General features: G+C 38.5%; 1 protein-coding gene across 2 annotated transcripts in view; it reads right to left on the reverse strand.

The window, feature by feature from the left end:
* tmem132e (transmembrane protein 132E) overlaps nt 1-23,215 on the reverse strand; it is a 612,961-nt gene that overhangs the window by 101,368 nt on the left and 488,378 nt on the right. For both annotated transcript variants that reach the window (XM_074671622.1, XM_074671621.1), the window contains exon 3: nt 9,714-9,854. In XM_074671622.1, the coding sequence (XP_074527723.1) occupies nt 9,714-9,854 (141 nt within the window). The remainder of the gene's footprint in view (nt 1-9,713; nt 9,855-23,215) is intronic.

The following is a 23,215-nucleotide window of genomic DNA, read 5'->3' on the forward strand; positions in this document are numbered from 1 at the left end:
GAAAGGAGCCAGTTGAGGTGGTTGGGTCATCTGATTAAGATGCCCCAAAAGACGTCAAACTGGGAGGAGAGCAGAGGTGTACCCAGAGCTTGCAATTGCTGCAGGGATTACAGTATTTATCCCTTGTGGCTTAGGAACACACAAAGTGCTTGAAGTGGAGCTAGGGGAACGGAGGCATCGCCTGATATTCCAGTTTCTGGGTGATTCTTCAATTAAGGAAGTACTGTGACTGTCCAGGGTAGATTTCCAAAAAGATTTTTATTTATTTTTTAATGTAAAAGCCTTTGCACACCAAAGGCAAAGCAGCTATTCTCCTCCAAATAATGTCTTTGTAGTTTTTATGTCTTTTGTCGTAAAGAACCGGGTGCTGGGACACAATCAATTCTGAATGTTTTGGTATGTACCTTGTCAACAACAAGCATTTTGACTGGTCGGATGTGTACTTGTCGCAAGCGAAACTTTGGAAAAATTGATCTTGGTCCAAAAAAAATAAAAGCTGCAATTTCGCTCAGCAAAATAACGTTGCTGGTGCTCAAAATAAATAAAATATTCACACGAAAAATACTTATCTGGTGCGCAAAGGGCTTAAGGGTTAGGTTGAAGAAGTTATGAAAAAAGTAACTGTGTCTCAATGATGATATTTTAAAACTTTTTCTGTGTGATGAAAATTCAGATGTGCAAGATTTCCCCTGTTTTGTGCTTGTCACCTGTGTGAAAGTAAAGACAAATTTCACTTTTTTGCAGAAAATGTTGGTTAAGTTTTTGACTTGCTAAGCTAACAGGTTAGCTAGCATACACTGTACACAAAAATATGTAAATAAAGTAAAATTTCCTACCAATTGATTAAAGTATTCAAATAGTAGCGTGGCCCTGTGATTGACTGGCGACCAGTCCAGGGTGTACCCCGCCTCTCACCCAATGACGGCTGGGATAGGCTCCAGCCACCCGCAACCCTGAGCAGGATAAGCGGTATTTTGAATAAATGAAATAGTATCTTGCTTGTTTGGTAAGAATGGGGTCCCTCATCCAGGTCTACACTCCTTCTCGTTCACTATGCTCTGCTTGTGAAAGATGCCTGGTGCTCCCAGCCCAGCGCGGCTCCAAATCACTAGCCAGACTCTTCTCCTCTGTTGTGCCTGGATGGTGGAATAAATTACCGAACTCTGTACAATCCACAGAGTCCCTTTCTACTTTTAAGAGATTTCTGAAAACTTGTCTACTCAGGGAATACTTGTGCACTTAAGCTGATTCTTCTCTTTGTCCTACGGGGTAGAATGAGTCAGAAGGTCTAAGACTCAGCTCTTATGATTTTTCAGCACTACTACTGAATGTTGTTGAAGATTGAAGTATACTGTTGCAGCAATAAACTGTAGCACTGTTGTCGCACTAACTAGGTTTTTCCTTCTGTCTAAATTCTTGCTTGTGATGTACGTACTTTGGACAAGAGCGTCTGCTAAATGAAACTGTACCTATACGGACAATGTCGGTATTTTTTTTGAAAAACTTAATTAGTCTGTAAAATGTTGAGTGTGATGGTAATGACGCAAGTATAAGGGGCAGCAAAATGTAACTATAGATTAATTGCAAATGGAACAAATATAAATTATATAATATATCTTTTTTAAGTTGTTATGAGAAAATGTAAAGTGAAGATTTAAATGAATTTAGCACTTTTATTCCCCCAAAACAATGCCCAAAACAGTGAAATTCTTTCACATTTAGATTTTATAGACACAGAAAAGTATTAAAATATTATCATTGAGGCTCGGTTATTTTTTCATAGCTACTTCAACCTCTTACAAATACAATATTTGTTTTGGTAAAAAAAACTTTTTTTTCTTGGAAATATACCTTTGGGACGTAATTGAAGACTCATCCTTCTACACCCTTGCCTTTAAAAGTTGTTGACAATGTTGGAACATAATGGCGGCATCTTGTAACTGTGATCAAAATGTGCTAAATTATCTTTTGTTGTTCTTCTATCTACCTGATGATAGATTGGTTAGTTCTGTGACAAGTGACCAAGTAACAAGGAAGTGTAGTAGTGATCCTCTAAAGAAAGCTCTCATCTCATCTGTGTCCAAAAGATGCTGATCATCCTATCATCCCCCCATGTATTGACCCACTCTTTCAAAACAGTTTTTAAAATGACTTAAGGACAGAGTTTTGCATTGAAAAGACAGATCACACAACTGTGAAGTGCTCAAACTGGGTATTTTTCAAGCCTTCCTGATGTCTTGTCGTTTTTGGCTGCCAGGCTGCCCCACAAATTGTGTGAAAGCTGTTTTTGTAACCTCACTTCCCATTTCCTCTTCTTTTATTTCCACAAACAGCCGTGATGTGGGAGCAGCTTTGAAAGCGGTGATTGTCAGTTTGTTTTCCTGCTGAAGTTCTTGTCAGGTCTCCATATTGGCTCTGAAAAATGTGCTCTGGCTCCGCTTCCTCCTTCACCTCTTGTTTAACGCTGAATTATTCAGACCACAAAAGAATGAACCAAAGAAGCGTTGTATTAAAATGATCGGTTGTTTCTGCTGTCCCGCCTGTGACAGTGGAACTGCCGCAGCATTTTCCAGAACATTATTCATTTGAAACCCATTGACCGCGATCAATAATGCATTGCTTCATGCGGTGTTATCAACGAGCCGCTGTCAGAACGGGACCGTAACTGATGGAGGGCAACAGAAGAATAAATATCTTGAATAATTCCAGCACTGACTAAAGTGTGATCTGATAAAGAGAGAATCTGAGATAAGAAGAGAATAATAAAGAGAGGGGAGTGATGAAGAGATCAACAACACGGCCCTGCAGGGAAAACACTGTCACCCCATTTCCTCAGTTTCAGGTAATTTTGAGTAAACAAAAGCAGATGTTCAAACAGAACTGGTACTCAGATGTATTCACAATGAGATGCAAAGTGAGACTGGTGTGTGTGTATGTGTGTGTTTGTGTATGAAGATGATGGATCTTAAATAGTAAGCAGCTAGATGTTTGCTGCTTAAATCTTGCACAAAAAGACAAATGAATGAGAACAATTATTGAACTTAGAAAACATATTAGAGTGCTCCTTATTACAGTGTGGAGCGGGGTAATTAGGGGAAGAATTGTCTGGAGAATTCATGTATTTTTGGGCTCATTACCGCAAAGTCTGTGAGTTTTAGCCCACTGCTGCTGCTGCTGCTGCTGCACAGTTTTGTCCTGCAGTCAAAACTCATCCACTCAAACAAGAGAGAAACTAGAGCTGGGAATACTTTCCTGGTAAAACTAAGAAATAATCAAAAGGATCACTAGAAGAAATATAAAGCAAGGTGCTGAGAGTCTGTTTACAGGAGCTTACAAAAGATATTGTAGCATTAACAACCAATGAGTAGGAAGTCTGTCTTTGACATATGAAATTTAGCAGCAAATTTTGATTAACTTTTGTGAAATACTGTAAAGATATGAATATAAGTTACATACACAAGACAGTTTGTTTTGAGGGCTACAAGAGGGGAAATAAGATTAAACTGTCTCCTCATGTGTAGGTCTCTTTTGTGTTCAGCAATGTGTAGTTTCTGTGCAGAAGTGTAGCTTTTTCTAGTTCCACCTGCTCTCTACCACTTGAGCTCAGTAGAGATAACATTTGAAGTTGTGACACACAGGGTGAATCCAAAAGCTCAAAATGCTGCTGGGAGGACGGAGAATCGAGGTGAGAAGAGGGATAAGAGAGGAGACGTGAGGACAGCCTCTTCTGAAGTCTTTTTCGACTTCTTTGAAACCTCACATCACCAAGGGTGAGCCCTGATCGTAAAAATCCTAAAGCTAGGATAAAGAAAGTGTTAGAATTTAGTTCTAACCTCAAAAATCCTGAAGAAAACATTTTAAAAATCAATAAATCAGAGGAACACTGCAGAGTTTTTAATTGTTGTTGTCAGATTGATCATCTAAAATAATTAATGCCGTGCAAAAAAACTGAGATAGAATAAAATTCTTCATGATCAGTTATTTCTCTTTTCATTTTGGTTCTCTTCTCTTTCTTCATGAAGAGAATTAAAATTCAGAGACAACAATTTGGTAGCAAAAATTGCTTTTTATATTTCCTTTAATGTTCATAAAGTTTTATTTATGAGCATGGCGTTTGAAAAGAATAACATGTTTTCTATTCTCCCTGAATTTGACCCTAAAAATCGAATAAATAACTTATATCTAGTGTTCCTGAGACAACAAAAACTAGATTATATAAATAAGATTTGGAGTTCACGGCCAGCTAGCACTGAGCTTGATAATTAACAAGTAATTTAATAATGATGCATTTTCAACGGTGCAAACTTTGAGGGTACTGGTGCTTTAACTTTCAAAAGTTCAAGCATTAAAGAGTGTATGCATGATCACAAAACCAGAAGAGTCAAAGTATTCACATTCATTACACAAATAAAAGTATAGATTCTCGGGTTAAGAAAGATTTTTGTAGAAGTTGAAGTTTCAACTCAAGCTTTTTACTTAAGTAGAAGAGTAAAAGTACTGGTTTCAAAACTACTGAAAGTATAAAAGTAAAAGAAATCAGCCCGAAATTTTATGAAAATTTGGTGAAAATTAGCACATAACTTCTGGCCAGATACTGTTTTGCAGTGCACCTGTACTTGCAGTGTCTATCACAATCAGGTAAGGCCAATTTACAACCCCACTCTTGGTGAATATCACATCTGAAGTCTTCAGTTGTATCATGTAAAACATTATAGGCCTAATCCAGTGGCGGCTGCTGGTCAGTCAAGGAGGGAAGCATTTTTTTCTGGGCTACATCATGAATTTGTTTATTTATTTAAACGTAAATTCTACCCTCCGTTCCTTTTAAAGAAAATGATCTGTGACCCCATCGTACCAACCAGAGTTTTTTTTCCCAGGGATTTTACCAGTGTTCTCTCAATGGCCAGCAGAGCTAGACTGCTTAAACGGCCTTGGCCCATTGTGTTGCGGGTGTAAGACTTGCTTTAAACAGGAGAAGCTCCTCTCTACAGAAGATGCTCCGGTGTAGGGTTACACTTCAAGATCGCTGACTGGCTCATTTCACTGTCAATCAAAAAGGGATTCAGCCTCAGACAGATCATCCAATCATCATGCAGAAGCCCAGCGTCCAGGCCAACCCACTGCCCCATGGATCCTAATACATCATGAGAACGAGGTCCAGCCAGTTACCTGTGATAGGTGGCTGATTCTGATAACATTGTTTTGCACTAAATAGTTATGTTAGACCAATGTAAAGCCACAAACCTGCACTGCTGAGACATTTATTTACACAAAGTTAGCATCTTTTGTTTCGAGCCAGAAAAAGAAATCTTCCTCATGGTAAATTTCCTCTGACAAAACCGAATGCTCCCAATGTTTTAGTACCAGTGACATAAAATGGAGCAGATCACACATTTCTGTCGTGATGTCTCGTTGGAATTTATTACCAAATCTTTCCAAATCCCCCAGTCCGTTATGATACAAATAAGGACTTCATACAGGCATCCAAACAAGTATTACAAACCAATTTCACAACAATATATTCCCATGAGAAAGTCTCAGGAGGCAGAACTGCTCCTGATATAAAAAGATTTCATGCTCAGGTTCAATCAGATTGAAGTGAAAGAAGCAATAAAGCTTGAATCCTTCCGTGACTCCAATCTGCGGATCTTTACATGCTTATTGTTGAGCTGTTTGGCTTCAGGTGCTCTAGAATTGACTGGGTTTCTGATAAAATGCAGCATGACGCGTTGTTTTTCTATCTATGCTTGACCCCCTACTGGACATGTCCCACATGGTGACAGGGTGGCAAAAATTACATGACATGGGTCACTAAATATAGCAAGGAAAGCTGCCAAGAAAGAGCTAAGAGGTAAACAAGAAATGTAGGATTTCTCATTCAGGGGAGGCCACTCTCTGCCTCTGCTGTCACTCTCGTCAGCTATAATGGAGTCCTATAGGTGGGCTGAGATTTAGACCTGCAGCTATGGTGATAACAAGCCTGACTCCGAAAGCAGCTTCATCACACATAAAGACACCGAACATGTTCATATTTAGTGGCTTCCCTTTCGTGGAATTAGCTCAGATGTAGGACAAACTGAGCTTATGTAATAGCAACGAATAAGCTTGAATGTAAAACACTCAAGCTTGCAGATGGTGTTAATTTAATGTAGAAAGAGAATGAAATTGTCAGAGCATCATAAGAATTACTGATAAATTCTTCAATACTTAGAAATCCAGAGAGATATAAACACTATATATTATATATCAGCTAAATAAAACATATAATTTGCTTTAGATCAAATTGTAATTGCATCTAACTTGTCTTATTCTCTGTCGACTGAAATAAAGAGATATTTGACTATGCTGCCAGGCTTTGTTGTACTCCACATTTTCTTAATTAGTTTTATGACTCACTTAAATGGTTTTTCTCAGCTATTACAAAAATTTGATAGTGCTGTTCATGCAGTTTAGGTTGTACTTAAAGAATGTTAGATAATGACAGACTATTGAAGAAGATTGAACGGCTCCCTGAAGCCAAAACTTTTAGAGCTCCCCCTGGTGGCTTGCTATATTACAGGTTCTGGAGTCTGCCTCCTCCATTTGAAGAGTTATAATTTTAAAAAAGTCAAGAAAAATCCCCTCAAATATTTTTTCTGTTACAATGGCTTGTGTCCATCTTGCAAATTGTGCCTGAAAGATCATTTATTTTTAAATTGTTAATTTGATGCTTTAATAAAAGAAGAAGTGTGACATCATAACTGGCAGCTGCATTGATAAATGTTGGCTTCTGAAATGATCTTTGATGGATTAGCTGAGAAGAGAAATACCAGCGAGAGAAAATGTAACAGACACCAACAGGAGAATGATGTCCAATGAGGCATCAGTGATTTTATGTGTTTATGAAATGTGGGTGTCACATGGCACTACCTGCAAGATCACCTCGGTACATGCCCAACTAAGAATAAGTCGCCAATACACATATTACTGTTAACTGCAGAGACATTTTGGCTTCACTTTTACCTTCTGCAATGATAACAGACAAAGCAGCAACCTCTTGGTCTAAAGATATAAAGCCAATACAAAAGGGCTAAAAACCTGCAGTACTTGGAACATCCACTAGAGGCTGGCTCTAGAACCATTGAAAACTACACACACATCAAGCCAGAAAAATAATTTTACAGCCTGGTTGAGAAAACAGTCTGAATAGTTTATTTCTCTATCCATGCACACTGAATAACGGTGGCAAATTGCACTCACCTTAAAAAAAAAAAGGATTCCCTCCATTTTTATAAGAAAGTATCTTGTAAAAACAGAAATATTTCTCTAAAATTTCCTGAGATGATGATCAATTTTCAGATTCTGTTTATGAGATAATATCTCATGAATACAGGAGACTCAAAGATAAATATTTTCTGATTTTACAAGATACTATCTTATGAAAACAGATTTTTTTTCACTCTATTTTTAGAATTTTCTATTTTATGACATAAGATCTTGTAAAAAAGAAAATATATATATTTTTTTAATTTCCTGAGATGATGATCAATTTTCAGATTCCTGTTTATGAGATACTATCTCATAAAAACAGGAAAACCAAAAACAAATATTTTCTGTTTTTACAAAATAGTATCTCATAAAAACATGGTAATAAAATAAATTTAAAAATCCTGTTTTTACGAGATACTATCTCATTATAATAGGAGGATTTTTTTTTCCCCAGGGGAAAGCAGTACATCAATGTCTTGTACAGAGGTCTGTATTTTTTTTTATGGCTGACTTGACTGACAGGTGAACAACCTGTAGCTGTCTGCAATAAGGCTAAAAAGCCACCTTACCTCATGCTAACTAGAACAATGGTAGGTTGGTTTCAACAGTTCCAGTATGGCATCGGCTGATGATTAGCTTCAAAACTCAGCTTCAGAAACAGGCGTGGGAAATCAAAGACACTTTTTTAATGTTTTAAACAGCCTCTGGAGGAGATGGAGGTGTGTGGCCCATACTTACATAAGGCTTACAACAGAGGTTCTCAATATGTCTGGCTTCATCTTACCCTCCATCACCCACTGATGACAAGCCACGGCCGAAAATCCACTTCTTGTGTTTGCATTGTCGTGCTTACATTAGGACATGAAAGCAAACTTTGCAGGTCTTCTATACTGGGAAATAGCAGGTGTCAGCATTAAAGAGCATTAATGCACCTACTGTTAAGGATTGTGAATAGATGGCACCCTACTGCATAGAAAGACCCCTTTAAAATAAAGCAAAGCTTTTTTCACAGCATTTTTTGTTGTTTGGACAAAGGTCAGCCACCCGCTTTTGGGTCACATCCATCGACTGTATACAGAGTGCACAGCGTGGCTTCGCCATTTACTATTGTACGGTTTTGAAGCCAAAATACCCCTGTTACAGGCAATGCCATTGGCAGCAGTTGTTTTTCTTCTATTCTTTCAAGAGTCCAATCATTTTTTGACTCTACCTCTTGACATATTTTACAATCCCAGAAAAAAATCAACAAGAACAGCAGCTGTCAGTCATCGTTTAATGTGACGTAAAGCCTAATTTTTAACCTCTTATAACTAATAAAAACAAAACTTTTTAGAAAAAAGAGGACGAAGGCAGCCAAATGATATCTTCAGGTGTACAAGGTGTATTAATTTTTTAAAGTTTAACCACAGCTCATCTGGAATAACTGGAGAGCCAGATTTTGACCTATACTGCAGCCAGCCACCAGGGGGAGCAGTTTTTGTAGCGACCTCACTTCAAGCCAAGCAAAATGACGTCCATTTTTTTTACAGTCTATGTTCACAACCCACTTGTTGAGAACCCCTGGTTTAGAATACAGTAGGCTTGAATGAAACTATCACAAACATTTTGGAGAAAAAAATAAAATCAAGCACAGATTTTGCCCTGGTTGCCTTGGATTTCAAGAAAAATGTACCTTGATTATGAGTTAGAAGATAAAGTATTATTTGTTAGGGGATGCATTATTTGTAGTGCAAGGCAATAGCTTTCAGAGTTTAGCACCCACTGTGAAGCTTAGACAGTTGGTTATAAAGTAGTTACAACCTAGAGACCTACGCCTCGAGATAATTTAACCCTAAGAAATTAAAGAGGAAAAGGGTTTCACGGGTTCATTTACAGGCTGTGCTCCATTTGGACTGCACTGAGTTTTAAAATCCCTCAGCAGTATTTTTTTTTATCACAACAAGTTTCATTTACAGCAGAATCTGCCCAGACAGACTCCACTCCAGTCTGCAGACAGTCACTCCCACCCTGTGCCTTGTTGTTTAACTCTTTCAGGAAGTTAGTGTAATGACTGCGTTTAGTCAAGATCTCATCCTGAAAGTATTTTAATGCCTGCAGTCAAAGTCGTCCACCCCATCACTCCACATAGGCTGAATTAACAGCAGATGTAGTGAGACCAAGCTGATATCATCTCCCTCATTTAGCTCTGAGCTATAAAGCGCTGGATGCTTTAGTCTCTGCTGAGGGCCAAAGCTATATTTTATCTTCTGCAGCTCCTGAGGCATTTACAGAGAACAGTGAATGCCTTTAAAGGCTGCCTTTAATCAGAGAGTGAACTATGACTGGAACATGCAAAGAAACGTTTTGTTGCTGATTGTTAGGAAGGAAAAATATGGTTGCAGTAGCGAGAGCAGGAATCACCCTCTGCAGCTGCAGTCGTTTGTGAGACAGACGGAGTGTGTTTAGGCCCCGGGCTGTTGACTTACCCCTGTTTGACTGCTTTGTTCTTGTTCACATCGATGGTGGTGATGGAATGCTTGGCGCCCGAAACCACCTCCCACTCCACCTTCCACTGGGCGTTCTTGGACTTGGTGTGGATTAGGTTCACCCCCTTCTTTGCTTTGACCCTGCAGGAAATGGAGAGGGGAGAGAAGCAAGGATGAGTGTATTTTATTAGACGGGATGATTTATGGGCAGGGTCAGAGGTCGGCACCCTCTGTGTGCAGCAGACCTCCTTCTCGCATTGCGTCATGGCAGAGGCAATCCCGCAGATGAATCAATAACAGAGATGAATGGGGATGGCAGTGTGATGATACATGAGGCCAGAAGGCGAGGACTGCTCCAGGTCACGGTGTTCACTAACGCTTTCTATGAAATCAAATCCACCAGGATTTACACTGGACCCGCTGGACATTTACACCATCTTTTTACCCACTGACTTAAAAACCCTACAGTTTTACAGTTCACAGTTTCAACACCCATCCTTTAATTCATATTTACCATAAATAAACTTTATTAAGACACAGTATACGAAGGCTTTGCCATAAATTCTGAGGTGACATCCTTATCCTAGAACCCTCAGCGAGAACAGGCTGTACGGCTTTGTCAGGGTAACTTAAAGAACAGGGAGTCCAGAGATGCACGGACTGCACATTATTTACTCAAGGGCACTTCAACACACAGGACTACCTGTACTTCCTGGCTGCTTCTCTTTTATCTCTCTAGTATTCACATTAAAAAGAAAAAGCAGCGTCTGAGCTACACTGAAAAGAATAAACATTTTCACATATACACTATATACATATACCTGCAGCATAAGTCAGTGTATCTATATCCTCATACACAGAAATATCTGCATCCACACTACTTTACTGCACAGTTTAAACCAACCACTTCCAGCATTATGAAAGGAAATCTATCCTCAGAGTTGTTAAATCTTGGGGCAAATTTTCAACTAAATACTTCTCCATGACTAAGCTATAATATTCACTATTTCTTTAATTTGGTCTCATTTGTAACATTAATTTTATTTAGTCTTCATTGATTTTTTTTTTTACCCACTTTTTATCATTTATTCCCCTACTTCATTGTTTGTCTTCACTGTTTAATTGCTTTTCCAAAACTTTTGAATTGCTGTGTAATTAAAATCTGCTATTTGAACAAAGCTGCTTCTTTGTGCAGCACAATGTTGGTGGGTAGGGGCCTGAGTTCATCTCCTGAGTGCTGCCAAGATGCCCTGAAAGGTGTGTGTAGCATGACAGAAAGCATCGACCCCCTATAGGGGTTAGTGAATTACATATTCTTCTCTTAAAGGTCACACACAAAGTTTATCCAGGTTCTTCAGTTAGTAGAGTCAACTCAAACAAAGCTAATCCTGATAGATTCTTCAACTCAGGTCATTGATACTCAACTTGGACTCAGGTAGGGACTCAAATTAGACTCATATAACCCTTGAACTGGCATCATAACCTCACAGTTTACTTGTTTTAGACACCATTTTGCAGCATCAAAAACTCTGATTTTTTTTTTAGACCATATATGCAAATTCGCCTCACCGAAAAGAGTTTATTACTCCAGTTATATCCACTTGGTGGCACTGCTGTACAGAAACATTACTGTCAAAAAAACTATCAGAAAAAAATGATGTAGTATGTAGTGGCGCAGCTTATCAAAAATGTCATCCACTTGGTTGAGTAGCCAGTTTAAGCAGCCATTGTATAGCCTAGCTAAAGTTGCATTTCGTTAATTCTGTACCAATTTACAAACCATTGCTAGTCATTGAATTTTTAAGCTTCACAGACAAAATGGAATCAAAACGTTTGCCTACTTGTAAACACATTACAGATGTGGAATGGACTTGGTATTTATAACACGAAGCATGAAAAGCCGACAATCTCAATCACATCAACAATCCTGGAGACTGTGTGGACATGTTTTGGAAGTGTCCAAAAATCCAGACTTTTTGGGTTAATGTTTGTGTTACTTTAGAACAGATTTTTGGTTATGAATTGCTTTACAAATTAAAGTTCCTGTATTTTAGTTTGATAAGTGAAAATCTCGTTGTGCAAAAAGTCATATCTGTGAGATCCTGCTCATGGCCTCTAAAAATTGTATAACAAAGAGATGGGAAATACTTGGCCTCCAAATCTCAATGAATGGGCAGAAACAGTGACAGGAATGTACAAAATGGAAAAGATGACTTTTTCTATGAGACTAAGAGGAGCATTCTTTCCTCTTTCTCAAGGAGGAAGGACACTATCTTCCTGGGACCTATTTGTGAACTCCAACAAGAAAAAATCTTCTTCAAATTTGATGTGCCCCACTATTTTGTTTTTTTACCTTTTGTTTCTGTTTTTGTCCTGTTATTCAATATAAACTTGAAATTTCAATTACAAAAAGTATCAAATGAAAAAAACAACAACAGAAAGATAGAAAGAAAGAAATGGACTTAGTAGAGTTTTCAAAGAAATTCCACCTTCCCTTCCAAGGACTTCTTTAGTTCTGGACCAAGCAACAAACAATTCGCCTCGCAGTGTCGACACTGCCAGTGAGTCACACAGAAGAGCAAGCAGTGTTGTTAATGTAGTCTAAAAGTAATTAGCGTCATTCTGAGCTTTTGCCCTTGCTTGTGATACCTGCACATCAATAATGAAACTACTACTCTACGTCAAGGCCCCCAAAACAGCATTTGCTTCTGGCCAGGGACCCCTCTTTTGGAAAAAGATGCTTTTAAAATATGGAAGGAAATATCAACTTTAAGAATGTATTTTCTAACTTTTGTTCATTTTTCAATAATTATTACATTTGTTTAGAACAGGAAGTTAATAAAAAACAAAAGCCAAACTCACAGAAGGCATTCAGGGCTCTGTCAGGACACTCCTTTCTAATATATAGTCAGTGGTTAGACAGGGGAAAAGCCTCAAAGGTCAGTTCAGTTCAGTTTTTAAGATAGCTTAATAACAGGCGCAAACTGCCAGGTTGACATCGTTCATGACATCATGATGCCAAAGTTGCAGCTGTCACCCAAGGTGAGGTTAGGTACAATAAGAAACTTGGGAATTTAGCGATTATGGCTCTTGTTGTGTTGTATGTTCAGGACAAATGGTTCTACAAATAAAATGAAATATAAAAAGTAATAATGAGATCCTATTTTTCCCTTCTCCACAATTTTCTGAGCCCCCCCCTGAAGCAGAAGCTAATATCAGAGAGGACCATCAGTGGTAACTTGTCCCATTTACATCATGCAATCACATACTGCTGACCGTGTCATAGGCTGAAATTTGCAGTTTGGTTTCTTGCCAAAGAAGACCCGGAGATGTTTTTATGCATGTATCTCATTTATTGATGCCCCCATCTCTGACTCATGTTCTTATTAGTGCACTATATAGTGCTTATTTTCTTGTTTTTGTATGTATATATCTTTGGATTGAGTCTGTGAGAATGTAGTAAAAAGTGATAAAATATCAGAGAGGCCTAAAAAGTTTGTGCAGCTTTCAGGCTCTTAAGAGATACACCAAACATAGGATTAGAGTCTTTTCAAGGAAAACTTTCTACCCGCTTTGCTTTTAATGTGAATCTTGATGACAGAGCTGCTTTCTACCTTAAAACCAAGAGCCAGGAGACTCTTCACATCAATGACGAATAATTAGATTTTTCAATCAGCTGGGTAGAAAACCGGTTTTGGCAGCTGTCCTCTGTGACTTTTCCTAGACGTGCTATTAAGGCGTACACAGGCAGAATACCAAACAGCAGAAAAAACACACAAAAACAAAAGCACTCCATGCACTCCAGTTATTGTGATGCTGGTCATTTGAGCCCAGGGCCACGCCCGACTCCTGCAGGATGGAAACAAACAGATCATCCACAGACATGCAGTCAATGGAGGTTATTGATCTGATGGTTTTATTTCCATGAAACGAGAGACAGAGATGAATTATTAACACATTTTTGGCTATTGTTTGTCTGCCATCGAGACAACTACATCAACATTGGCTTTAAGACTGCAGCTGAAGATCAGATGCTTCTGGAAATATGAAAGCAGAATCCTGATTTCCTGCTTGCAGAACTTTGTGGATCTTGATGAATTTGGCGTGTTTACAGAACATCACACTGTTGTTTTTCTCTGAGACCACTGCTTCCCTCAGACAAACAAAAGCTCAGTCTGGACAAACTCACTGAGAGCATTACCCAAATCCTCTTTCCCTTCCCTCAAGTGTCTCATCTGCATATGAGTGAAAGTTTGAGGCTCAGGTGACATCTTCTATATCATCCCATATATTTCTTTGACAGATAAAAATCCCGTAGTCCCGCCGAGGTGTTTCCATTTGCTACGCTAACCTGCGCCCAGAGCAGCGACCACTCATCCATGATTTGTGAAGCAATTGACTTTCAGCTGAGAGGTGTCCTCTTCTTCAGACAGAAACAGGCTCACAGCTCAGAGTCTGTATTTTAATGACCACAGCCCTTCATTTGCAGCTTGAAAAGTGATAAGTAGAAAATATGCATGTTAATTAGAAGCATTAATGTATAATTAGCTGATGAATAATCAACAATTTGCTTCTCTAATGATCTGAACCTGCCTAATAGACACCCTGCTCACAACACTGTTTCATAAATCTCATAAAACTCAAACAATCTGTTCAGTCTTTTGTCATTAAACTGTCCAAAACAATAATTATCTTCGTTCCCTGATCAGATGCTGCTATCAGCAAACCTTTCATCAAAGGCTTCACAAGAATTCATTTCCAGCTCAAAGCTTAGCAAACTACGATAAAGACAGAAATCATTAGTCCAGCCACACGGTAGATGGTTTTAAGGAAAACACAGATATGGACGTTAAAGACATCACAATTCTTGAATCACAAGTGCTACATGATTGCAGACAACCACTAAACCACGCACTGAATGTTTCCAGCAATGATTCTAGAGACACTTGAGTCAGAGATGAATAAAAATGGAAAGGCATCAACAACTTTCCACATCCTCTTAGCTCTGGGTAGAGTTATTCCTGTGCCATGTGCTGTTGATGGAAAGGAGATTGAGGTTGTACACCGTTACAAATACCTCGGCATATTGATTGCTCACTTGTTGAATAGTAAATCACTTGTACTTTGCCTTGTGAAAAAGCTGAGGCTAGTACTGGGTTTTTATTTCAGAAACAGGTTGTGTTTTGTGTTTTGTTGCAACTTTTTTACCTGTTTTAGATCATGGAGATCTTTTATGTACATGCATGCCTCTGCACAGTGTCTCCATATGGTTAATACTGCCTACCATGCTTCCTTGAGGTTCATAATGAACTGTAAACCTCTGACCCACCATTGTGAGTTGTATTCTCAGGTTAGATGGCCTGCTTTGGTGACCCACAGACTCACGCATCAGTAGACTTTTATCTATTTGGCAGTCCTTGGTCTGCTTTCCCATTATTTATGTGTTTTTATAATGCAGAAAAGTACCGGACAGTACTCTCAGTCAGTTACAGAACGACTTGAAGCGCTAGGAGTTGGAGCCTTTGAATGTTTTTAAATCTAAAATGATAGACATGGAGGCAGGTTCAATAAGATGTCAGTGTTTTTGCTCAGTTGTTTGAATAGTTATTTCCTAAAACTAGGGATGGGTACCTTTCACATTTGAAGCGATACAGTACCGATGGACGGTACCTGGCCATCAGTACCAAAACTCAACGATACCAATTTTTTGTACTTTTTTGTGTTTATGTGGTAAAAAAAACATCAATTTGTTTCATAGTATATATATTTTTCTCAATCTTACATATTTATTCTCTAATATATAACCTTGCAATGCTGTGTTCATGTCCAGCATGGAAAATCTCCTTCTCTTTCACTCCCTCACAGTCACAAGGATGCATTTAGGTACCTAATCATGGTACCTTTTGATTTTACATGAATTGGTACCCAGTACTTTTGATAGAATTCGGTTGGTACCTCAAAAAAGTACCTAATTTTTTTTTTTTTAATCTCAAACTACGCCCCCTGTTGGGAATAGTCTGGAATTGAACTTTTTTTCCCTCTCTTCTCCCAATGTTGTTTTTTTTCATATCTATTGCAAAGGGGCGCTGGGTAGCTGGCAGCTCCTAGGTTCATCTCATTTCTGTGTTTCCCCATGGTTTTCTCATATGTCTTGAAAGGGATGTAACTGAAATCAAATTTCCCCTCGGGGATCAATAAAGTATTCTGATTCTGATAATTCGGTACCCATCCCTACCTAGAACCCAATTTCAATCCATAATCTTGTGTTTTATTGACCGTGCTTTGTCGCTTTTGTGCTTCCTGTCTGTAAGTTTGTGTTTTACTGCTGCCTGTCTAGGCCAAATCTCCCTTGAAAAAGAAGTTTTTAATCACATTGGGACCAACCTGGTTAAATAAAGGTTGGATAAATTAGTAAACAGTTTTGTATACATTCGCTGCCATCTGGAAAGTCCACTGTGCACACACAGTCAAACTATAATTCATGATATAACATTATAGGAAATGCAAAAAAGCCAGTGGACGATGCTTCCCAGTCTGCTTGTTCTGTCACAGGCAGTCCAACCTGGAATTGCTAATTTTAAACATGTTAGGTACGCCTCAAATGAATAATTGGTTACTACAAGCCCTGAATCAGGTAATAGACAAGACTTTGTCTTGTGTGATGATCCTAACATAATGAGGTAGGCAGGGCTTTTCTCTTTTTTCCCACAGGCCTCGAAGGGAATGGGGAGCAGGATTGGTCACAGCTGGCTTTGATGTCGGGACAACACAGAAAAAGAAAACCAGTTCGGCTTCAACAACAAGGCTTATTGGATTAAACACAGAGGTGAGATTCCCCACAAGAGTCACATCCAGCCCCACGCCAATCCTGCTCTCCGTACCCTTCTGATGAGAAGTGAAGTGAATATTTTTCTCAGTATAAACCTAAGTACAAGTAAAATACAAAGAATTAAAGGTCCACAAAAACCAAGTCAGTTTTTTTCATGATAGCGGATTAAACTAGTTACTTGCACCCCTTTCTAAAAGCCTTAAAAAGTTGGTTAAGGTTACTCGAGTTGACAAGGAATGTTACCCAAATCTTTGCTTTTTTTCCAGCTTATTATTTGGTTAGTCAAATAAAACTTGTAAACTGGGATTGGCTGGATCAGAGCTGGGACACTGACACACTGACTCAATCTTTAAATCCATGACTTGCGCCTTTGCATCCCCTCTCTTCAGCACGCTGTCTCTGCTGCAAATCCTCCCATCAGAAAAAAATGTTTTCCATTTTTCCAATTAGTCTGAAGCCAACAGAAGCTGTATCTCTCACAGGTTGCAGCTTTTGCAAACATTATTTCTTGTTATTGCAGCTCTCATTGTCTTCCTTTCATCAAACCTTGCACATGAGAGGGAATACAGTAATTATCTGACACGGCACGTGTCGGCGATGAAGCTCAGATATGTAATGTTGAGGAAATCATCCTGATCAGGCGTGCTGGCTTTGATGTGAGCTGAAAAGATAATTCCCTCAGACTCTGACTGAATGAGGTGACCTGGTTTACTTCATTACTGATTTTTCAGAGCTGATCATGACATTTTATCGACAGGTGAAATTGTTTCCATGTAAAGATACACTCCTCATGTGTGGTGTTCGTGGTATTCTTCACCTTCTCTCATCAACACTGAATATTCCACACAAGAGCGTTCACATTGTGCAGAAAGGTTACTTTTAATCAGACGGCCCCTTTTCACCCACTCAGCTTCATTTTGGCTCCACAAATGAGAGAGGAAGGAGCGTTACCCAGGGGAGCGCCACATGAATCGGGCTCCTCGTCGAATAGTGCTAATGCTGATTAATGAAAGAGCATTGCGAATGGAAAATCAGAGCAAAATTAATACATGTTCGAATTCTCAGAATTTCTCAGAGAGCCCTGCTGCTCCTGCTGCTGCCGCTGCTGCCGAGCAGCGAGAAGAGAGATTGGTGGAGCTGTTTGAGCCACTCCAGCTAAGACAGAGCTATTACTTAGTCATTCCACACAGATTCCTTCTGCCATGGCAACACCTATTAGACCCTGAGCTGGCTGACGGACTGCTAAACAGGGGAGTTTTTGGTCAACACACTTCAGGCCAGGTTTCTGAGCTCAGCTCAGCTGCCTGCTCTTTATCTGCTCGGGTAATTTAGTTTCTTTCTCTTTTAGTGGCTGAAACTTAGGCACGGGTGATAACAGAAAACAGGAGTAACTCATGCCATCAGCTGCTGGAATTTTGAACATTAATACTTTTTATTTTCCAAAAGTTTAAGATGCAACTGAGAAGAATACTTTTTCTGATTTGCGTAGTTGTGTTTTAAGCTTCAACATCAGCAGAATGGATTAAAAGTAAGGTCTCAGGACCCTCTATGTCTTTTTTTGCCCTCAAAGTGGAAAAAGGTTAAAAAAAAAAAAAAAAGGTAAAAAAAAAAAAAAGAAAAAAATTCTGCAAACTGCAAAAAAAATAAAATAATAATAATAAAAAATGAAAATAATACTAATACTACTTCTACTACTACTACTACTACTACTTCTACTACTACTACTACTACTACTACTAATAATAATAATAACAATAATAATAATAATAATAAAATGAAAAAAAAAAGAGATAAAAGTTGTAATACCCATTCTCTCCACAAGGAGCAGACATGCATGTTGGCAACATAATCCATCTACTTCCCAAACCTATTTTTACATTAAGAAACAACAATTTGAATAAATTTACTGGTTGACATCATTTTTTAACTTGAACACCTTCACAAATGTAAATCAGGAACTTTTAGAAATGATGCAAGAAAAACAGTTTTATTTCTACCTTGGTCATGGATAATGAGGTAAGAAGTTAGAAAGATGGTGTTGCCAAATAGGACAAAAAAAAAGAAAAGAAAGAAAGATAGAAAACAACATATTTTGGAGCGAAAAATAAAATCCACAAAAAACTTTTTTCCACTTTGCTTTTCAGTCTTTCATTGAATCTTCAGCCTGAGCACAGTCTGAACTCGTATTAGCTGCTTTTAAAGGTCAAGTGAAAGCCTAACTCGCATGTTTGCCGAATGAAATCTTAAAACCTTTTCTCATTACTCTGCATGGCCTCTTCTCTAATTACAGCCTCCTGGTCTCTCCTTCGCAGTTTGCAGAGTCTCCATGGTGTGCTCACATCCCTCCTCTGTGCTCCGAGCCTCACGTCCACATGACCCAGTTCTGACACTTTCAGCCAGAAATCATGTCCACTGCTCACCACACACACACACACACACGCGCTCACACTATCTTTTCCATTCAAACTGGCCACAGTTACTAAATAAAAGATGCAAACCAGGATTAAATCAATTCATGGCTCCCAAGACTTTAATTTTTCTTTAATGGCCCTTTTAAAGAGTCTTTATCGAGCATATTTGAAGAGAGTGTCTCAGAGAGCAGAGCAGTCACAAAACTGGGCTCCGTCTATGACATAATGAGACTGTATGTGAAAAATCGACTGTGAAAGCTAATCAATTTAAATCTCTACAATGAAATAAACTTTAATGGCTCAGATGAGAGCTCAGCAGAGAAGTCAGGGTACAGTAGCTCATATGTTCAAAGTCAAGGAGCAAACAGGACAAAATCAGGCACATGGACATCGATCACTTTGGTAAAGTATCTACTCACATACTTGGTCTTTAAATTAACCCTTAAACTTGCTGTTTAACAGTTTATTAGGGCTTTTTTAAATTTGCTATATTTCAGTAAAAATATATTGAACAGAGTAAAACCTTATTGGGTAATCTCTATGGATTGAAATAACTTTTTTTTTTTTTTTTAAATTTTGTGGTTTCTGATCTTCTTTCTCCAAAAACATAAATACACTTCAAAAAACTGAGATCTTATCAAGTGTTTTTGTCTAATTTTAAGCAAAATCTTCTCGTTTTACTTGATATGAGCCACATTCACCTGATCATTCCAGATAAATGTCTTCTTTCAGATTATTTAAAGACAAAAATTAGGTTTGAATTACTTGTAGTGAGTAAAACAAACAACAAAAACAAAAAAAAAACAACCAATGGAACACGAAAACTTTGTGTAAAACTAGAATAATGTCTTAAAAGTGTAATTTTCTCTTGTTCCATTTGCTGATTTTTATTTTTATTTTTTACTTGTTACCAGCAATTTAGACCTATTTTTTGTCTTTAAATAACCTGAAATAAGACATTTCTCTAGACTGGTCAGGTGAATGTGGCTCATATTAAGCTTAAAAAACTTTTTTTTTAACTGAAAATAAGACAAAAACCCTTAATAAGAGTTCATGTTTTTTCAGTGTACAAAAATATATATAAATTTATTTTTATTTATTTTTTGAATGAAACATTAAAAAGTTAAAATATGAAATATAATTTATATTCCTTGTATTTGGAAAGTAAGGGGTTCTTAAAACCATTTTAGACCACGGACCCCTTCAGATGTGACATTGTTCCAAGGGTCGTAACACAAATTAGCATAATATTGATACTATTTAATAAAGAATTATCTGGTACTTTGCAACGACAGGATTTGGCTACATTTATACTTTCCAAGCAATTCATTTTGTAAACTTTGAGAAAATGTTGGCCCCAAGGTGTTTTTTATTATTAATTCTTTTTTTTGTGTTTCTTCTTTTATTGTTGCCCCCTATCAATAGACATGCCGTGATTATATCAATATTAATCCCATGGCACAAAACTAAACTGGGAAGGAGCCACTGGAGAAATAGAAGATTTTATTGGTACAAGAGATCCCAGTTTCTTGACACGCTTTTTCAGTGATTTTTACAATAATTCTGAAAATATACCACGGACCTCCGAGCTGTGGTTCGCTGACCTCTCACTTTGAGAAAGATGTGATAGGAGCGAAAAAAATGACCAATTTTGAGCAATTTGTCGTGTATCACTGACTTCTGACAAAATACATTTTTGTCTTCGTATGCCATTTTTCAGGGATCTAAAATCTGTTTCTGCAGCAGAATGTGAATCCACTCCCCTGACATCTTCTCCCTCACAGTTGTTACAAGAACTCAAATTTACATTTTGGAAATTGTCAATCTTGTCGCTGAGCTCTTACTTGTTTTTGAAGTTCATAAAAGGTCATCACTCTCATTTCCAGTCTGTATGAGACACGGCAAAAAACTCCTCACAGACGCTTTAATGAAAGTCTGAGTCTGTCAGAGGCAGATAAAGTGGTTTCAGTGGACTGACTTTGATTTGTAAATTTGAAAGATCGCAATGAAGCCAAACTTTGCTGCTATCGGCCAGAGGAATCTCCAAGAGGGGATCCGAATCTTTGATGTCCATAAGACATTCAGAGCAAAAAAATCAGCTGATTTTTAGAAGTCTAAAGGTTTGAAGATACAGAGTTTTCCCTTTAATCAGTCTGAGTGGTTGGGTTTGTGGAGTTTTTTGTGTGTTGTGTCCACTTCAAATTTAAACTAAGACTCAATAACACTTTTATCAAACATTGAATCATCTAAACTTCAACTTCATTACTGGATCTGTCACTGGATTATATCTTTACACATTGTGGTATCTACAAAGTTACTGTCCATCAAACCAGACTTATGCACTATTTTACAGCAGGAGGAGGTTTCTGCTCATTCAGTGTCCCTGAATAACCCTGAGAAGGAGAAATAGGACACTGGCCACCATCTTCCCCTGGAAATACTCGTCCTCGCACAGTCTGCCTCTTTCTTTTCAGGTTGCTTTCCCTAAAAAATATCAAACTCACTCACAAATTTCACAGACACTGTAATGGCTTCAGCGACTCTCCCGAGACAAACACGGCCTCACTCCTGCATATCAGGCGGCAATCTTATCAATCATCTCAAGCACTGCTGATGTTTATCTCCACAAGTTAACAGCTTTGAGGTTTGCTCGACAGCAGCGCCGAGCCGTACAGCTGGAAACCCAGACGATGGGGACAGACCTGCCAGGGACACACTTTTTTAATGGGAGGCGCTGAAAATTAGAATATGAAGCTGGGGAAATATCACGGAGCAGATTACACATCTGAAACTGCAGCTGCTGGCTCGCAAAATCTGATTTATTTCTTGTAGGTGAAAATGAGCCTTGCAGCACAGTGCAGGGGATAAATATGGCTCCCAAAAAAGTCGAGTTAACAACAGCACGTTGAGAGTTTTAACTGCCACAAATCCTGAGAAAACAAGCAGGCTGAATCCCAACCATAACTGTTTGGCTTTCATGTAGCATCAGCAGCACTTTGTTCCAGCTCGCAGTGCTCTGTAATTAATACAAACAATGAAGAGTCGAACTCCGACGGAAAAGATGAGTAAGCCAGATAATTATAGCACGGCTCCAACAAAAACATCCAATGCTGAGGTAAGATATTACAACAGAGAGCCAAAAACTGCAATTACCAAACTGCTTTGTCATTCCCTTGGATGTTTTACCCTCAATGTGTTTGCGATGCATTTAGCTCCTGGACAGGTCTGTCCTTCATTTCTTTGCATCGTTCCTCAGTGTGAGTTAAATCTGAAGGGTACAAAGAGGCCTGCTTTCGAAATGTCTGTTTAAAAAAGAAAATAAAACTGCATCCAAAAGGACAGCATTAAGCATCACTGTTTTCATTTTTTGGATAAAATATCAGTAGCAGAGTTGGGGAAGACGACGAAGCGAAGGCTGAAAGCTGGGGTCAAACTTGTGTCTGCTATGACATGGACTTCAGCCACTTTGATGGGGCAAGTGCTTTTGAGCCCTTTGTCAAATCAGCGGCTCATGTGTTGGCATATTCCAGAAAAACAAGACCTTCTGCCGTTCAATTGCTTCCAGAACAAATGCACACCTTGGCAAGAGTCTTCTCACAGACTTTAACAGTGATGGAATTAACGTCGTTAAAAATAACACCATTACTAACCCTGTTACTTTCCCCAGTAATGGGTAATCTAATTTATTACTACTTCAAGCGTTATAATGACATTGCTGTTACTATTACTGACAATGAAATGAGGCCCAGACAGGTATAAGAGAGGAGCTGCAAATACAATATGGAAAAATGTGCGCAGACACAGAAGTCATAATGAGTCTAATCATGTTGGTGCGTCTTTAGCAAAGAGCTGATGCTTCAGTTAAATTTTCAGCAACAAATATCACACAGCTACCTGTGTGCGTCTGTGTGACCCACAGTCAGAGAAGATCTCCTGCAACGTCTTTGGATCAAACCAACTCGAGGGAGAGGGGTGGATGCTTTTTTGTGGTTTGAATGTAAGGCACAAGTAGCTGATATGTTTTGACTTGAAAAATAATATCAGAAGACTGTTACATGCTCTCTCTCTTTACTCTCTGGCTGATTAGCCTCACTTACTCTGTTTTTTTACACAGGTGTGGCTGAGCAGTGATTAGGAGCTGTGAAGAGGGGAAAGACTGCAGCTCTCTCTTGATCACATTCTTCCAACACAGCAGCAGCTGCAGGAGCGGCTAAGAGAGCAGAGGGCGGTTTCTGTGTGACCTTAAGTAGTTTTCTTTTCTC

Source organism: Halichoeres trimaculatus, unplaced genomic scaffold (genome assembly GCF_033239565.1).
Source record: "Halichoeres trimaculatus isolate MK-OKI-2021-1 unplaced genomic scaffold, fHalTri1.1 fHalTri1_scaffold_6, whole genome shotgun sequence".
Classification (NCBI taxonomy): Eukaryota; Metazoa; Chordata; class Actinopteri; order Labriformes; family Labridae; genus Halichoeres; species Halichoeres trimaculatus.